At 58.7% G+C, this 18,146-nt stretch overlaps 1 protein-coding gene across 1 annotated transcript; it reads right to left on the minus strand.

The window, feature by feature from the left end:
• Nucleotides 1-647: 647 nt before the first annotated feature.
• On the minus strand, nucleotides 648-14,409 carry DBN1 (drebrin 1). The gene is made up of 14 exons (XM_081233850.1): nucleotides 14,183-14,409; nucleotides 9,489-9,544; nucleotides 8,791-8,903; nucleotides 8,536-8,610; nucleotides 8,310-8,456; nucleotides 8,094-8,171; nucleotides 7,705-7,856; nucleotides 7,530-7,593; nucleotides 4,231-4,290; nucleotides 4,019-4,142; nucleotides 2,593-2,763; nucleotides 1,523-2,208; nucleotides 1,104-1,206; nucleotides 648-922 (listed from the first exon to the last, which is right to left on the minus strand). Exons 1-14 carry the CDS (start codon nucleotides 14,266-14,268, stop codon nucleotides 852-854), a joined length of 1,986 nt encoding a protein of 661 aa, XP_081089976.1. The 5' UTR covers nucleotides 14,269-14,409; the 3' UTR covers nucleotides 648-851.
• Between the last annotated feature and the right edge of the window lie 3,737 nt (nucleotides 14,410-18,146).

Here is an 18,146-nt window from a genome sequence, read left to right on the forward strand (position 1 = left end):
GGCGGTCCACCCCAGATCAGCCCCTGGAGGCCCGGAGCAGCAGGCCCGAAGGGATCTGGATTTCTTTATTAACAGACATGAGCACGACCTGTTACAGAAGTTTGTGCTTTCCAAAAAACAGTTACTGAACGTGAAAAAGGAACCCAAGCAAAGAGGGAGAAGATGGAAAGGGGCCACCCATAGCCCTGACCTGAATCACGCCTAGGGCCTCCAGCCTGGGACCTGCCCAGCAGGAGGGGGCAGGAAAGGGCCAGGAAGCTGAGAGGCCCCAGCTGGGCCTGCTACTTCCTTCGGGCCAGGTGGGGAGGGGTCGAGAGAAGGGGGGAGGGGGCGGGTCCCAGGGAGCCAGAGCCCACGAGCCATTTATTGCCATGTTTTAAAATTCGTGCAAAATATCTGAAGCCCTGGACAGAGAATACAAAGTGATATTTTTCCAAGAAACAGAAAACTAGGAAAAGAGGTGGGGGGAACATTTTCCCACCAGAACTTCCCCCCACGCCAGGCCCCAAGCAGGGTGAGGCCTCCACCCCGGCCAGCTGAGTGAGCAGGGAGGACTAAGAGCTACAATCTGGGCCGGGTGGGAAGGGGGTGGAATTTGCAACAGCATCTCAACTACCAACGGGAGGAAAACCAGTCAACTGTACAAGTCTCCTATCAACTTTAAAAAAGAGAGAAAAGCTGTAAAAGTAGGGCCCTGTGGGTAGGGAAGCGGCCAAGTCCCCGGCCAGGGCCGGAATCCAGAGTGGGTGCCAGGCGGAGCTGCTGCAAGTGCAGGCACTGCGGGCCGTCTGGCCAGAGGCCGGCGCAGGTGGGCGGCCTTGGCGAGGGCAGCCTGAGGGCAAGCATCACCGCTAGTCGCCACCCTCGAAGCCCTCCTCCTCTTCCGGTACCGGGTCTGCATCCCAGCAGGTGATGTCGATTTCTACGGTGTGGGGAAGGGAGGGGCGTTAGTTAAGGAGATGGCCCAGCAGATCCATGCCTGTGTCCCTCCCAACCCTGGGGAGCTGTGCCAGCTGTGTGTGGCGGGGGGGGGGCACTGCCTGTCCACACTTGAACACAGCACCGCCACCCAAATTCTTCTCCATCACCCATCCCAGTACTACCTGGAGGCTTGTTGTAGAACATAGGAGGCGGAGCCTTTGCACACAGCTCTTCCGATTGGGCAAACTCCTCCTCCTGTGATTGGCTGAAATACCCCTCACTGGCCTGTAGAAGAAAAGCTCCATGTCACTGGGTCCCACCCAGCAGGACTAGGGCTGACCTACCAGGCCTGAGCATATTTCCCCTGCAACCAGCGATTCTATCAGTGGTTGCCAGGCGAACACAGATGCCTGCCTTGGGAATAAAAGCAGAGGTGGCCCAGGGAGGGGGAATGAAATACAGCTTCCCCCCCAACAATGTGGGTCACAGAGAAAGGGGGCAGGGTACTGCTGCAAGCCTAAGGAAGGCAGGGTCAGCCCCCTGCTCCAGCCCTGCTCCAGCCCTGCCCACTGCCCCTCCCATCAGGCAGCCCCAGCCCCACCTGGGTCCCCTCCTTCTGGGTGGTCTCGCCATTGGTCAGCAGCTGGGGCTCTGGCTCCAGCTCCGGCTCCGGCTCCGGCTCCTGATCCAGCTCCTCTAGAGCTGAGGGCAGAGTTGGAGCCTGGGGGGCAGCCAGGGACTCCCCTTCTACTTCCTCCCCTGGGTCACAGAAGGTGGCTGGTGGCTCAGGCAGCTCATCAAAATTGAGAAGGTTGGCACTGCCTTCACCTGCCGGCGGCAGTGGCTCCTGAGCCACCTCGTCCAGCAGGGGCACTTCTGCCAGAGTGACTTCGGCACCTGAGGGTGGTGTGGGGGCCCTAGGCTCAGCCTGGGGTACGGAGGCCCCTTCCCCATTGCCAGGCCATAGGTCAATGAGGCTGGCAGTGGCAGGGGTGACGGTGTTGGCAACACTGGTGTCAGCAGCGGCAGTGTCGGTTTCAATGGCATCAGCTGCTGGGGTGTCAGCTGCAGAGGCTCCAGCCATGGTAGGCTCTAGAGAGGCAGCCAGGACTGCCTGCTCTGTAGACGCCATGAACATCAAGTCCTCCGTGGGGCTGCCTTGGCCCTGGGGAGGCTCTGGTGCCTGAGGGGACTCCTCCAGGGGGCTGGCCCAGGTCTGAGGGTCTGCTGCTCTGGCTTCCTTGCTGGTCTCTTCACTATCCAGGCCGGGGCTGGGCTCCTGGGTCTCTGTCAAAGCACAGATGGAGGAGACATGTGATCAGCTCCCAGGCAAGGATGCAGGCCCTGGGCAGGCACCCTACAGTACCCTGCCCACCCACTGAGGAGTCCAGGAAAGAAGGCCTCCACCAAGACTTCCATGCAGAGTGCCTTCTAGCACCCACTGGGCCCCACTGCCCCTTTACCTAGTGTCTTTCAACCTCTCAGCAGCCCTGGGAGGAAGGCGCAGTCCCCACTCCAGGGAGACACTGAGGTTCAGAGAGGGCAGGTCTGACCAGGGCTCCTCGCTGCCCCAGCCACTTCCAGGGCAGTACAGTCTGGCCCAGATCCCTGAGGGGTTGTTACCATGGCCATTTGGAGTTCCCAGCCCAAGGGCTAGGGCCATTCACACACCTTGGGCTGCTGGGGGTGGTGGTGGCAGTGGTGGAGGCTGCGAGGACGTGACCTCATCCAGGGCCCGCTCGATCTGCTCAGTGACAGGGGTAGAGGCCGTGCTGGAGTCAGATGGGCTCCGGGCAGGGATGGGGGTAGGCACCATCCTCCGGTGGCTGTCCAGGTGGCTGCCTGTGGAACAAAAACCCCTAGGCTGGTCAGTAAGGGCCAGGGAGCCAGGTGGAACCAGGATTGTCCATCTTGGGGCCTGACCAGCCCCTCCTCTCTGGAGTCTGGGTCGGGGCTGGGAGCTCCCCAGGCCCCCAGGGGCCAGACCACAGCTCCAGACCCTGGTAAGCCAGGCCCCTAAGGGCCAGTGTCCCTTCAGGGCCAGGGGAAAGAGGCAGGCGGTACCTGCTCTGGGGACAAACACCAGAGATCAGCAGTCAGGCTGGGGGAGTGAGGGCAGGGGGTCTGCTGGGAAGTGGGGGGCCCTCCTTACCCCCCCCACAGAGGCCTGGGGCTGCTACCTACATGGGAGGGAGGAAGAGAGGTTTGGGGTGCGGTGACAGGTGATATAGGGAAAGGGAGTCCGTGGAGGGGAAGAGGAGGAAGAGGAGGAGGAGGAAGGCCCACTGTCCGATGCCTTTATGAAAGGGCAGTACGGACGACCTGCCAAGAGAGACAGACAGAGAGAGAGAGACAGAGGACAAGAGAGGGTCAGTCTCCCCCACCCCCACCCCGAGGCCTCATCCACCCCCAGGCTGGCCCTGGATGTCCAAGCTGCCTTCAGCCAGGGCACACATTCAGCCAGCCAAGCTGGGCCAGAGCCTCAAGCCAACAGATGACTCCACCACACCAGCCACACACAGCAAAGAGCCTGATACGCCACAATGCAACCAGCCTCAGGGCAGCCCACGCCTCGGAACAGCCTGCCCCACCCCTGGAACCCTAGCCCAGAGCCAAGCACACAGAAGGGGCAAACAGACCAGCAGACAGGGAGCGGAAGGGGGCTTCAAGGAGAGGTGGAAGCTGCACAGGGAGAATCCAAACAGGGAACCCTGGGTACAGGCTCCAGGCTGCTCAAACTCAGGACCAGGGAAAGAGCCCACTCCCCATGCACCCACAGCCCTTCAGATAAGACCTAGTTCAACCTCAGCAGGGCTACTCCTTGCAGCCAGGAGGATGCCTTAGGCCTTGTGAGAAATGCCCAGATGGCTCGAGCACAGCCCATTGCTCAGCCCAGGCCCAATACTGACCCTGCCCGAGCCCTTCTCAGCCCTGCCACCTGGAGGTGGTGGGTGGAAGCACACTTGATGATTGGCCTTGCCTTCTCCAAGGGGTCCTTGGGCAAGGTTTCCCTTCCAAGAAAGGTCCCAAAGAGGCTCAAGGCCAAAACCTGAAGAGTGGGGATTGGGTGCGGGGTGGGGGGGGGAGCTGGGACTACCTGGTCGGTGGTTGAAGGGTGAGGGCACATCACAGCTGCCTGCGGAGGCCGATGCGACTCTTTCCTGCTGCTTAAAGAACTCCCGTGGGTTATCAGGTCGCTGGGCAATAATGGCTGCTGCTTCCTGGGGGCACATGGGAAGGGTCAGGCCAGGCGGGGCCCGACCGAGGCAGCCCTACCAAACTCAGATGTCTGGACCCCCCGGCTCTCACCTCTACCTCCGATTCTGACTTCTTCATCTGGGTCTCTTCCTCCTCATCCCGCTGGTCACCCTGGAAACCAAAAGGGAGGGTGTTCTGAGCACCCCACTCCCACAGGAGCTCTTGGCTTTCTTACAGCCCCCATGTTTCCTCCACTATCTGGAACCACTTTCACGACCCAGTCACACAGCACCTTCTATCTGTAAGGTCCTCAGCCACCTCATCTCCAGTCCAGACAGGCCCCTGGGCACGCAGGGCCATCCAGGAGCACTCCCTGATTTGCTGCTAACTTTTCTCGAACCTCCTACCCCAGCACCTAGCCAACCACACCTCCATCACTGCTGTGTGCATCTTGGTATCAAGACTGAGCCTTCTTCATTAGTCCCCTGCCTCCTTGTTCTCTTCCCCCCATTTCTTCTCTACAGACCTGAAAGGATCTTTTCAAAATGTTAATTAGTCGCCATCACTTAAAAATCAGGTTTTCTTACTGAGATCAGGGTCTCCAGTTTCTCCTGGAATGCCAGAAGCCCTGGCAACCTAGGCCAGCATGTCCCAAAGCAGCCATTGACTAGAGCTGCACTGTGGCAGCCCACAGGGCGTGTGTTGTCCAGTTCACCACAGTCCCCACCACTCCCTACTGCCCTTCACCTGTCCACTTCACTCGCTGTTTTGAGATTGCAACCACAGGAGTAAAGGTAGGTGGGGCCCCTTTGCTTGGCCCACGTTCCCTTCTCCCTGCCTGATCTAGTCCATCACCTCTCACAGTGCTCCCCTCCCACCCTGACTCACCCACACCCTGTGAGATGTGGGCATAAAGTCCTCAGCATGATGTAGTTGCAGTTCCTGGAACATGCATACAACTTCCCACCTCCGTGCCTTGGCATGGGCGATGAATCTCTCTCCCCAAGTGCCCGACCCCCACCCCAGATCCAGCTCTTCCTGCTTCCGGCCTCAGCTTGGGCACTGCCTCCTCGGGAAGGGGTCCCTGGCCCATCCAGGTCATTTCCTTCCCTGGGTCCCCATGAGGTGTTCCAGGCATACACCACAGATGACACTGTGTCATAATTCCCTGTTTCTGGATCATCTCCCCACCCTCTGTGGGTGATACCGGATAAGCACTCACTTACGTGTGTGAGTGGCCAGCCCAAGGTTCAGTTCATACCTGTTTCCTCAGTTGAACTCATCACACCGAAAGCCTCAAGAGGGTTGTCACCACAACTGCCACTGTGTCTTCCAGAATGAAGTCTAAACTCCTCCTCTGACCTTGCTCTCTCCTCCCAAGTTTCCCAGCGGACTCCAGTCATTGGGGAAGGCTCCTTGCCTTCCCCCCAAAATGTACATCCCACCAGCCTTTGCTGTTAACGCTGCCCCTGCCTAGTGTAACCTTGCTAGGTTCCTCTGCCTGGTTCAAAAGAAGGACCAGAGGCAGCTTACCACAAAAACCTTAACTACAGAACACTGTGAAAACCACTGAAACAAATTAGAGCTTGGAGCTGGACAGAGACATCAATGCACTAACCATAAAGGTCAATAGCATTGCTACGCCTGAGCATCTTCAGATAAATGGAAGCTCCCCGGCATCTCAGGCAAAAAGGGAACTCACATAAGGAATGCAATTCTTATCAGAAGAGAGAAAGCAGAATAGCTCCGTAAGCCAATATAAAGCACTTCATGGTTCTAAATTCCGAAGTTTCTCATGTGGGAACTCCCTCAGAGGACCTGAAGCTGCAGGGTAACCACAGTGACCTGCTAAAACACCTACTGTCACTGTCACATGAGCCACACTTGAAGGGCCAGATGAGACTATAATGATGTGACACTGTAAGCCTTTGCTTGAAACGCTGCTAACTGGTGAAGATGAGCTATCAGTTAAGCGGGTTCACTACACGGTTCTTTCTACTTTTGCGTACATATGTGAAATTTTCCATAAAAATAGGCTTTTTCAAAAAGAACTTGCTCTGAATGGCTGAACAAAATCTGGCATACATATACAATGGAAGATTAACAGCTTTCAAAAGAAGAGACATGCTGACACATGGATAAACCTTGAAGATGTTACGCTGAATGAAATAAGCCGGTCACAAAAGGTAAAATAACGGCACGATTCCACTCATACGAGGTACTCTGAGTAGTCACATTCTTAAACACAGAAAGCAGAAAGCAGTTGCCAGGGGCTGGGGGAGGAGGCAATGGGGAGTTAGAGTTTAATGGATACAGAAATTCAGTATGGGAAGATGCAGAAAATTCCAGAGATAAACAGTGGTGATGGCTGTACAATATAAATACACTTAACATCACGGAACTGTACACTGAAAAATGGTAAAGATGGTACGTTTTATGTTATGTACACTTTGCCGCAATTAAAAATAAACGAATTCATCAATTAATTGTAAAAGAGCCTTGTTCATCTTGATCTCCACCATGTTCCTCACACCGGCACATGGCGGGTGGCAAGGGTTTGCTGAATGAATGAGGCTGCATCTCACTAACCACATGTCCTCTCCACCCCCAGGGGCTAATGTGAGTGGAATGACCTATGACAGCCATTAATGCCAGTACCGGCACGGCTGTCCCGCCAGCTCCCTCCCAGCCTCCTGTGGGTGTGACCTTGGAGTCTGTTTGAGTCCCCGTGGCCCAACGGCTACCCATCACAGTCCCAGTCCAGAGACGACTATTGCCCACCTCCTGTCCTAAACTCTAACATGCTCAGCTTTGAATGATCTTAATTATTTCTCAAGTATAAAATTCAATTCAAAGCATGAAGATCTGACTCCACTGTGATTTTGAAGGGGTCAATCATGATGACCCTATGGGCCATCCCAGTGTTTGGAGGTTCAGCCAGCACCCCTGGAACAAGCACCTGTTCTCAAAGAGACACTACACACACTTGTATGTAGATGCTCAGAACACCAGCCCAGATCCATTCAATGGCTCTGCAGCATTCTTGCCATGGGGACCAGGCCTCGAGCCCTGTAAGTGCAGGAAGCATGTCTACCACCTCAAGCCCCTCAGGCCCTGCTGGGAGGGGGCAGGAGGAGCCCGGTCAGTGAGGGTCTGGGTCAAGGTAGATTTTCTCTTTCGGTCTAGAGTATTAGCTTCCCCAAGGAGGTCTCTTTCCACAGCCAGGGAAGAGAGCCCCACATGATCGGGTACCAGGCCTGACACTGCATGATACCCCATGCCCATGCAGCGGTACCCAGAATGCCCAGCACTGTCCCCAAGACACTTACTCCCCCCGCAAGAGGCCCAGGAACACGAGGACCATCCTCGCTTCCCTGGCCAGGAGACAGGAACCCCGACTAAGAACTTACAAAGATAGACTGCTCCTTCAACCGCCTCTTGGCCTCCTCTGCTTCTAAAGTCTGTTGTTTCCTCCTGGAATGAGAGGTGCAGGCAAGCCTTCAGGACAGGCCCACGTGGGGGGCCCGCGGCCCAGGGCCCAGGGCCCAGGGCCCAGGGGGCAGGGCGGGGCGGGGCTGGGCGCACCTGTGCTCCTCAATCTGCTGCTCCCGCTCCCGGTAGCGCCGCTCCCGTTCCTCCTGCTCCTGCCGCTCCTGCTCCATCCGCTCTTGCTCAAACCGGAGTCTCTCATCCAGAGCCTTCTTCCGCTCCTCCTCCTTCCTCAGCTCTTCCTCCTTCTGCAGCACCCCGTGCCAAGGCAGTGCAGGCCCTGAGCCTGGGGCCCGCCCCAGCCCTCCGGCCCATCCCCAACCCAGGGTTCTGAGAACTCAGGGGCTCGCTCTTTCAGTAGGGGAAGCACGTAGGACGGGCCATGCTGTGGAAGGGAGGCCCTTAGGGAGAGAAGGCAGAGCTACCCCATCGGGTCAGGACAGGGAGCAGCAGCTCAGCCTGCAGGCCGGGGTCAGGGTCCACACCTTGGCCTGCTCCCAGAACTGCTCGCGGTTAATCCGCTTCATCTCCACAGCTGCGTCGGTCTTCTGATAGGTGGTGCCCTGCAGAGTCAAGCGGCCTGGCGTGAGCGCAGCCCATGGGCCGAGTGCTCAGGACCCCCACACGCAAAGGGTGAGGGCTGAGAGGAACCGGACGGTGGAGCCCTGGGCAGGGCCAGCCTGCCCGGGGCGCACACTGACCACCGGCTCGGCGTTCTCATCCTCACGCAGCCGCAGTCGGTGCAGCACGGGGCTGGAAAGCCGTGCCAGCCCATTGGAGAGCCGCTGCCCAATGGCGCCCGCATCTATGTCTTCCACACTGCTGGCGTTCACGATCACATCGACGCCCTGCAGCAGGAGGAAGGCGTGTTCAGGCAGCAGGGCTCCCTCCCATCACCTCCCCCATGAGCCCTGACCCCACTCGCACCTGGAAGAACTCGGCCACCTTAGCCACGTGGCTGGCACAAGCACATTTGCGGGCATCAGGCACATCTTCGCCAACCTGCAAAGTACCCAGCAAAAGGGGGTGTCGGGAAAGGACAAGAGTTGGCGGTAGGCTGAGGCCCAGGGCTCTCTTCCCGGGACTAGTGGGGTTCTCTACAGCAGTGTCAGTGAGTGGAGTGGGATGGAGGATAACCGTTCTTGGGCCTTCGGCTCCCTTCCCCAGCCCACAGCTGCATACCCAGTTGATGAGCACGTATTTCGGCAGAGCAGCCTGGGAGTCCTTGACGCTGCAGAAGCCATACATCACCTTCTGGTTCTCAAAGTGGCCAGAGAGCTCCTGCAAGCCCCCATCTGGGGGAATCAGGAGGGTGTCAGGCCCCATCTCCTGAATCCCTCCCCCACAAAGGGCCTGGAACCCAAAGCAAAGACTCCTCTTGTGGGCTCTGCAGGCACCGCCAGAGCTCTGGAAGTCCCCGAGTTCTGTGTTGGTGTGAAAGGGGCAGCAGGCAGGTGTGAGCTTTGCCTCTGAATCCCCGAGGACCTTGGGGACGAACTGAGGAAGTGTTCTTCACACATCAAGTCTCACGCGAGGCTGGCACCCACTGAGGTAAAATAAAACCTTTTAGGGCTCTCAAGAAAGTGGGGTGATCTGGGCCATCCCTGCCAGGCCCGATCCCGCTTAGCTGTGTGACTTTGGGCAAGTCACCCTCCCTCTCTGAGGCTCAGTCTTCTCATAATCAAACAGGAAACAAGTCTCCCTCCCTCCCCACCCTGGGGATCTTAGGGATAACCACAGGAAGGACACTTGGCCAGACAAGTGTGGGTCTGCTGGATGCAGGCAGCGAGGTGGCCTGGAGCCAGGCGGGTGGGGAAGAAAACAAACGGAGGAGGGAGCGGGAGCGGAAAGGAAGGCAAAGGAATGGCTGGAATTCTTACCTCCTGACGCCGCAAGCTTGAGGTCATCTGAGCCATCCTCATATGTGTACAGAGCCCTGGGGAGAGGGAGGGGTGGCTGAGAGAACTGGCAGGGCCCAGGCAGCCAATTTTGGGTGGAGACGGCTCTCGGGGGTAGGAGGGACACAAAGGGGGCAGGACAGGAGGGGGGTTCCAGCCCAGCACTTAAGCCTTGTCGCCATGACAACAATGGCTAAGCACCATTTCAGGCTGGAACCCAGTGGGGGACAGTCTGGGATCTGATGGAGGGAGGCCTGGGTCAGGTGGGGAGCAGGCAGTGGGGAAGAAATCGCTGCCCAGTTGCTTGCTTCCAGTGAGCCAGTGTGTTGCGTCCTCGGAGCCCTGGCCCTAGCAGCCTGCAGCCCAGCCAGCGGAGTGAGATGGAGATTCCAAGGCGACGGTTCCTTGGTTACCGTTCCCTGGCTACCGCTCCTCATCCCCATTGGCCGTTGCCAGGAACCTACCTGGCGCGTGCCTCGGTACCCACTGCCCCTCCCCCCACATGGAGGGGGATGGGGGAGAGAACCTGGTGCTGTTCAGCTCTGGGCATCCCCTGGTAACTATGGCAACCCAGCAATTGGCACGCGACTGGCCCACCCCAGCTGCATTCTCCTGAACACAAAGGACCCCAAGGGGACACGCCCTCAGTCTCAATCTCAGTCTCTCTGAAATGGGGATGAGGTCACCGTGGTCACTCCTGCCTGGACTCTTGCCCCTGGGTGAATGTGCTCTCCTGGCCTTCCAGCCCTAGGCCTCCTCCGCCCTAGCTGAGGCTCTGGCCTCTTGGGACTGCTGGCCTTGCCTTCCCTCTCAGCTTTGGCAGAAAGCTGACCTAGCAGCCTTCCTCCTTCCTCCTCCTCCCTAGCTTTTTCTTCACAGGTAGCAGTGGCACAGCATCCATTTCACAGAAGGGAAGACAGAGATAGCTCCTCCCCAGGACCCACTTGGAGGACAGGCTTGGGGCCAGGAATAAAGGTCATGTTCCGGAGGTGCAGGAGGCTCAGCCCCTCCCCCAAGCTCCGCTTTCCTACTGCCAAGGTAGGGGGCTAGGAGGAGAGGAAGCAGGAGCACCAGGGAGATGCAGAAGAGAAAGCGAGCAGGGAGAGGAGGCAGAAAGAGAAGACAAGAGAAGGGAGGAAAGTGAAGGGATGAAGAGAAAATGAAGGAGCGGGGAGAGAGCAAGGGAAATGGGAGGGAAGGAAAGAAGGAGGAGAGAAGAGGGAGGGAGGGAGGGAGGGAAGGAAGAGTGAGGGAGGGGGAGAGGGAGGAGGCTGGAGGGCGGAGCAAGGAGGGAGCAGGGAGGGCCTGGTCCAGGCCCAGCCCCATGAGGTCAGCACAAGTCACTGCTAGAGCCAAATGGGCCCCCAGCCCCCTGCTTCTCGGGATCCCTCCCTCCTGAAAGGGACACAGGTGGGCTGTGGGGCCGGGAGCTCCTGGTCCAACTGTTGCCCAGGCTACAGTCCTGGCAGCTGCTTCTCAACACAGCTGTCCCACCACCTGTCTGGCTGCCCTAACCCACCACTGGGAACAAAAGGCCCTTAGAGAAGCAGGGCCTTCCCTTCTCCATTCCACAGATGAGAAACTGAGGCAGAACTCCAAGACCCTGGTTCCCAGACACTGCTCTGGCCATCACACCTCCCTGGGGTGACTTGTCAGCCTCTCCTAGGCTCTCTGAGGGACCCTGGCTCCTCCCAGGACCCTGCCCCTTCCATTCTTTACTCCTTGCCTACCCACCTGCAGCCACCTTTCCTGGCCCTTACCTGGTGGAAACCATAGCTAAGTTCAAAGGTTTCAGCAGGCCTTCAACCCTGAGCTCCGCCCACCTGCCTTTCCAGCCAGACCTCCGTATCCATACCATATACTCGGGTCACATTGGATGGCTCCCTGATTCCCAGCACAGTTCTGGATATTTCCCAACCTGGAGCCTCTGCATATGTGGTTCCCTTCACAGGGAGGCCAGACCTGTTTCTCCACCCCATGCCCATCCCTGACTGAAATCTCTCAGGGACCCAATGCCAGCTCCCATGAAGCCCTGCCCTGCGCTGCACCTCCCCAAAGTGCTTACCACACTCCAGCAGGGACAGGAAGAGGCACCTGAGCCTGCCCCAGATCTCACTAGACCACCAGTGCTTCTCAAACACATTCGAGGTGGCCTGAGCCTTGGGTGGGGGGGAGCTGGTCAAACTGCAAGGAATCAGGATGGAGGGGGGCAGGAATCTACATGTCTCACCACCTCCAACCCCTGGAGACAGACACTGTCCTGAAACTATAAGCTTCGTGCAGGTGGGACATCAAACTCAGTCCTTCAACACAGAGCACAGAGCAGCCCCAGGAGGTGTTTGCGACATTGAGACAAAACTCTGAGAAACCATCTCGGCCAGAGAAAGTGGACTGGGGTGAGGTGGGAGCTGGAATGTAGCAGCTCCAGGGAGATCCTGGGGTCAGCTGAGGATGGGAGGCTCAGGGCAGGTAGATTCTTCAGGATAATCACACTCTCAAGATATCAGAACTGGAAGGGCCTTGGGTATCCCAGGTATGGTTGAGCCCAGTCCCCTTTTCCTCTTTTCAAGAGGACCAGAGAGGAGCAGAGACTTGGTGTGGTTACATAGCGAGTCGGGTCACATCCAGGACAACACCAGTTCTTTTCACTACACAGTCTGACTTCCTGGGTCCCCTGCTGCCAGCATCAGGGCAGCGGTCCATTTCAGAGTGAGCCACCTAGGAGTGAACTCCCCCACCCCTACTCCCCACTCAGAGGCAAGGTGGGGGGGGCAGTGCCAAGCCCCGTTTGCCCAGACAGCAATTTTACCCAAGATGCCCTCCTCCAGCCTCTGAGTGCAGCGTCTGCCCCTGAGTCTTGAGACCCCACTGTACCCCTGGTTCTGTGCTAGGTGCTGGGGGCCCTCATGTCCCCTTCTGCAGGGTGATCCTCACATCCTTTCTACCAAATGTTTATCTGGGCCCTTGGGAGTGAGCAAATGTATGTATGTATGACGGTGCATGTGTACATCTGTGTGTGTCCCACACACAACGCAGATTGGGGTGGGGGAGGGGTGAGGCACACCAGTGATGAATAACTCACTTTGGCCACACGGATGCTGCTGGGTGGTGGGAGCCCAGGCCTCTGCTGAGCAGGATGTGGGCCAGCAGTGGCTGTGGGAGCTCTGCCTTTGGGAAGGTAGGGGTAAATGGGGTGGTGGCAGGCTGCACCCCCAGACTGGAGGGCAAGGGTTCCGAGGTGGGCTGAGCCTCTCTCCAGGCATGGCCCATATCCCAAGGCCAGCTCCTCCACCAGGCCAAGCCGGCCACTTGCCCTGAACTCCTCCCATGATCTCAGTCCCCCTGGGGCAGGGCTGGGACAACGGATGGGCCGCTTGCCCGCTTAGCCTGTGCTGGCCTCTCCTGTGACTGACCCGCAGGACACGAGAGCTTGCTTGTCTCCCGCGTCCATCCCTCCAGGCCTGGCTGCCCGCCAGTGCTGCAGTACTGTGGCATGGATGCCTGGCCATCTTGTCCCCTCCTCCAGCCCCCAGGTCAGTGTCCTCCCAGCATGAGGGTGAGGCCAGCCCAAGTGAGGTCCCTCAGACCTGCCTTCACTTTGTGTTTCCTGCCTGCCAAGGGGAGAAGAGCCCTAGGGAACAGAATGGGCATCTGCCCCAGGAGAAGAGTATGATTCCTGAATGGGGCAGTGTGAAACCCCCTGGCTTTCCTGCCACCCTGGGGACTCCAGCCCCAGAGCAGGTGGTCCAACCCCTCCCACAGCCTAGGGGGAGACAACAGCTGGGGAGGCAGGAGAGGGCAGCCCAGCTCCTCCCGCACAGAGGAGCTGAGAGCCCCTTGCCCCTGGGCTACCGGGCTAGGGGCTCAGTGGATCCACTCACCCCCTCATCCTTCTCTGGGAACTCCCTGCAGAGTGGTGCGCCTGGGGGCTTCCTCCCAGGGACCCCACCTGGCTCCCTAGGCAAGCAGTTCAGTTCCTTTGGCACGTCCCAGCCCAGCTGCCTACTCCCTGCAATCCCCTTGGCATCGAGGAGAGCACTTATCCTTCATCCTCCTCGACCCCTCAGGGGAACAGGAGTCACTTGGCGATGGCCCTGTGGCAATGAACGTCTTTCCATCACACCCCAACTCCGAGAGGCCCCCCGGTGGGCGGGGCGCCCCGGCCCCCAGCCCGCTCCGCTCCTCCCCCGCCCTAGCTTTCCTTTGTGCTGTGGCCGGGGCCGGGTTGGGCCGGGTAGGCTGCGCTGGCTCTGCTAGCTCGGTCCCTGCCCCGTCCTCGCCCGCTCAAAGGTGGCAAAGGTGCCCTTGGCCGCCCATGCACACCTGTCCGCCCGGCCCGAGGCAAAGGGGAGGGGGCGGGGGATGGGCTTCCACAAGGCCGGGAGGCCCCGGGCCACACATCTGGACCCTGCGTCTCTCCAGCCCGCGTCCGGCCACCGTTCCTACCGCGCGGCTGGGGCCGCCTCCGGGCGCTTGGGGCCCGTCGGTGCCCCGCCTGGCCCGGCCCGGCCCCTCCCCCGGCGCGCACAAAGGCAGCCCCTCCCTGGCCCTCCCGGGCTGCTGCACCATTTCGGGGTCTCCCCCTCCCTCCCGGCTGCGGGGCGACGGGGCCGGGTGGAAACAAAGGCGCGGCGGCGCGGGGACAAAGGGGCTGGGGGGCGGGGGCGGGGGCTCACCAGTCGGCCGCGCTCTCCTCCCGAATCACCTCCTCGTACGCCGCCAGCAGCTCCAGGCGGTGGCCGCTGAAGCTGACGCCGGCCATGCTGCGGGCCGGACCGAGGCCGAACGGACAGACGCACGGACGGACGGAGAAGGAGGGAGGGAAAGAGGGAGTCGCCGCGCCGCCGCCGCCGCCTCGGAGCCTCTGCAGCGTTGCGAGCCGAGCGAGCCAGCGGCCGGGGGAGGGGAGCCGGCCGGCGGGGGGCGGGGGGCGCTGGCTCCGCCCGGCTCGCTCACTCCGCGCGCTCGGTCCTAGCGCCGCCCCGACCCGGCCCGGGGGAGGCCCGCCCCCCCTTCCCGGCCTGCCCCGGGGCGCCCCCACGCCCCTCGCCGTCAGCCCCCGCACCCCGCGCCTGGGCGGATACACCCTTCTGCACGGGGCCACTCTTCCCGTGTCCCAAACTCTCACCTGTGGTGTCCCCAGCCACAAACCTAGCCCCGTCCCCACCTCTCCGATCCCTATCCAGGCCCAGCTTCATCCCTCTTCTTCCCAGCTCCCGGTCCCAATCCCAAATCCACTCCATTCCAATCCGGCCCAGCCCCACTCCGTCCTTAATTTATCTCCACCCAGCCCCACCCCTATCCCTGGTCCATCCCAACCTCCAGCCCCAACCCAATTCCCGTGCCAGCCACCCCTGGCTCATCTGCAGCCCATCCCCACCTCTGAAAGGCCCATTCCTAGTCCATCCCCATCACTGTCCACTGCTGTCTTCATCCCCAAATCCAGCCCATTTCTTTCCCCTCCCAGCTCCAGCCCCACCCCCAACCCCATGCTTAGCACACACCCCCTACCCATTCATCAGACCCCATCCCTAGCTGCACCCTCCTCTTTCCAGCCTAACCTGTTCCCATTCTGATCCCTGTTCCCAACCACACACCTCCATCCCTGCCTCCTAGACCATTCTCAGCTCCTTACCCCAATATTGCCAACCTCTACCCCATCCCTGCGCTACCCTATGCTGAGCACCCCTCCCTTACCAGCTGCCCACTGAGTCCTCTCAGGTGGGGCCAGACTAGGAGATCCTTTGCCTTCTCTCCCAAGCCTCAGGCCTCCCAGAGGAATCTAACCCCAGACTCTTAGGGCAGGGCTCCTCCAAGGACACTCCAGGGCCAGCCTCCTGGCACCTTAATTTCCCAAAGCTCTGAACACAGAGAACACTGGGGCCTAAGAGGAGTCCCTCGAGGGGAAGTGGACACCACTGCCAGGGCCTCCTAGAGCATCTCTGCTCCTGTCTGAGCTGGAATCCTGAAACCCTCTGCAGCTCTCGGAAGCCTTTACCACCACCTACAAAGCCTCCCACCCCTGTCTTCCCAGAGGAGGTGACAGAACCCGAGCAAACTTTACCTGGTCCAATCTGGGAGGGGGCGGGGCTGGGCCTCTGAGTTCTGAGTTGGGTAACCAGCTGGGCCAAGAGGAGGAGAGCACTGTGTGCACTGACCTCCAGCAGTGGGTCCCGGCGCTTTGGGGTGGGAAGAACCTCTTAAAACTCAATACATTTCATGGGAACTCTCTGCGTCCACTATGCCCATGGACCCCTGGCCCTGGCAGTTTCTCCACGGCCCCCACTTGGAGCAAGTCCCAGGCAGAGTCAGTAGGATTCTGGGGAGGGAGGAAGACCCCACAGCAGGGCTGAGGGGTGCCTGGGAGCGGTAGGTAGAGGGATCTCCGGCCTCAGTCCCTTCCTGCTTCCTTTGACTTTTCCCAGCCCAGAACGCCTTTCATCTCCCCATCCCAAAGCCCCCTCCCCAGCCTCCTGCTCACTCAATTTCACATCCAAAAAACAGAAGCCCTACCTGCATGCTCTCCCTTCCTCAAATTCCTGCTTCCCCCCAGCCACCTACAAACTCCAGCCACACCCACTCTTACCTCTTTGCCATCTATATTTTTAAACAAACTTAATTTTAGAACACTTTGAAATTCACAGAAAAATTACAAAGATAGTACAGAGAGTCCCCATATGCCCCATGCCCAGTTTTCTCTATTTTCAGGGGAGCAAGAAGTTTCCCTGCTCACACTCCCTGGAGCCTACCCTTCATCCCTCCACATCATTATCATCCTATAATTTGTACATCTGTGGTCTGTCTCCTTCCCGCATTTCCCTGGCACTGCTCTGGTCAAGGCCACCAGAGACCACTAAATTGCCAAATTCAGTGGCCCTGTTGCAGTCCTCAGTTTCCTCAACCGGTGGGAGCAGGGTGACCAACGATCACTACCTCTTCTGCAAATCTGCCTCCCATCAGCTACCTGCTGCCCCTGAAACCCACACGCTCAGCCTTGGTGGGTGGGTGCTGGGTGCCTCCTTGGAGGCCCTCCCACCAGGCTTTCGTGTCTACCACTCCCAGCACTGATCACCCTTCAAGTCTCTCCCACTCCTAGATCTCGAGCTCCTCCCTGCCCCTCCCCCGCTCAGCACTGGGAGCCTAGTCCAATGGCTTCTGGGTCCCCAGAGGGGAAAAGCCAAGAAAGAGGGAGGATTCAGATCCAGAAGCTGGTCACTTGCTGTGTGACCTTGAGTAAAACGCCTTCCCTCTCTGAGTTTCCTCTTTGATAACATGTTGTGAGGATAAGATGTGACTGGATGAAGGCTTAGGAAGCAAGAACCCCTTCCCCTTCCTCCGTGCAGCCCCGCCCTGCCACGCCCACCTTCCTGCTCTGCACTCCCCCACACCTCTCAGAGAAGGCTTCAAGGCTGACATGTAGGTTTCAGGACTTTTTCAGCACCAGCTGGTGGAGCCTTCTCTGCCCTCACCCTCCCTCTGCAAGTTCGTACCAAGCACACCTTCAAAATTTGCCCCCTCATCGTTACAATGCTCCCAGCACTTTCCAGGTCTTGCCCCGGGCATGGGGCCAGCCACGTTCACCACTTAGCTCTGCCCCTGAGCTGCACAGACTACCGTGTGACTTTAGACTCTGCTTGGCCTTTCTTGTCTCACTATAAAATGGGGATGATAATGATGGTACCCACCTCATAGGGTCTGTTTGAGGAGTTTTTTTCTTTTTTAATAAATTTATTTATTTTATTTATTTTTGGCTGCACTGGGTCTTTGTTGTTGCGCGTGGGCTTTCTCTAGTTGCGGTGAGCGGGGGGCTACTCTTTGTTGCAGTGCGCGGGCTTCTCATTGCGGTGGCTTCTCTCATTGTGGAGCATGGGCTCTAGGCGTGCGAGCTTCAGTAGTTGTGGCACACAGGCTCAGAAGTTGTGGCTCACGGGCTCTAGAGCGCAGGCTCAGTAGTTGTGGCGCAGGGGCTTAGTTGCTCCGTGGCATGTGGGATCGTCCCAGACCAGAGCTCAAACCCATGTCCCCTGCATTGGCAGGCAGATTCTCAACCACTGCGCCACCAGGGAAGACCCTGTTTGAGGATTTTTAAAAAGTATCTAGAAAATGCTTAAAATGGCAACTGCACATAGTAGGTGCTATTGACGCATTGGCCATTATTACTATTTCACAGCTGGGAAAACCGAGGTTCAGAGAGGGGCAGTTACTCGCCCTGTAATACACAGCTGGTGAGTGGCAAAATGTGTATGGGAACCCCAGTCTGTCGGGCATCATTTCAGCATAGCACACACCCTCCCTGCTTCCCCTTCTAGCACCCCCATTTTTGCATCCAGGGGCTGGCCTGGAATTTGGTAGTAGCTCCTGAGGCTTCAGCTGTGGGGTCTAGAGAAGGAGTCAGGGGGCAGACATCCTAGGCGTGCAGAGCAGGATGTCTGCCCAGTGCAGTGGACGTCCATGGTCAGGCATCCCTGCCTGTCTTCCAGTTGATTTTCCACTGCAGGCTCCAGAGGGGAGCATGTGATTCAGGCCAGTGGGTCAGAACCAGTGACTGCTTCAGGAATGGACACATGACCCAAGTCAGTCCAATGGGAGCCAGCCCTGAGCTGGCCCCACTGGATGTGGGCCTGGAGCTGGCTGAGGGGC

The sequence above is a fragment of the Mesoplodon bidens genome, assembly GCF_964165515.1.
Source record: "Mesoplodon bidens genome assembly, chromosome: 4".
In the NCBI taxonomy this organism is placed as follows: Eukaryota; Metazoa; Chordata; class Mammalia; order Artiodactyla; family Ziphiidae; genus Mesoplodon; species Mesoplodon bidens.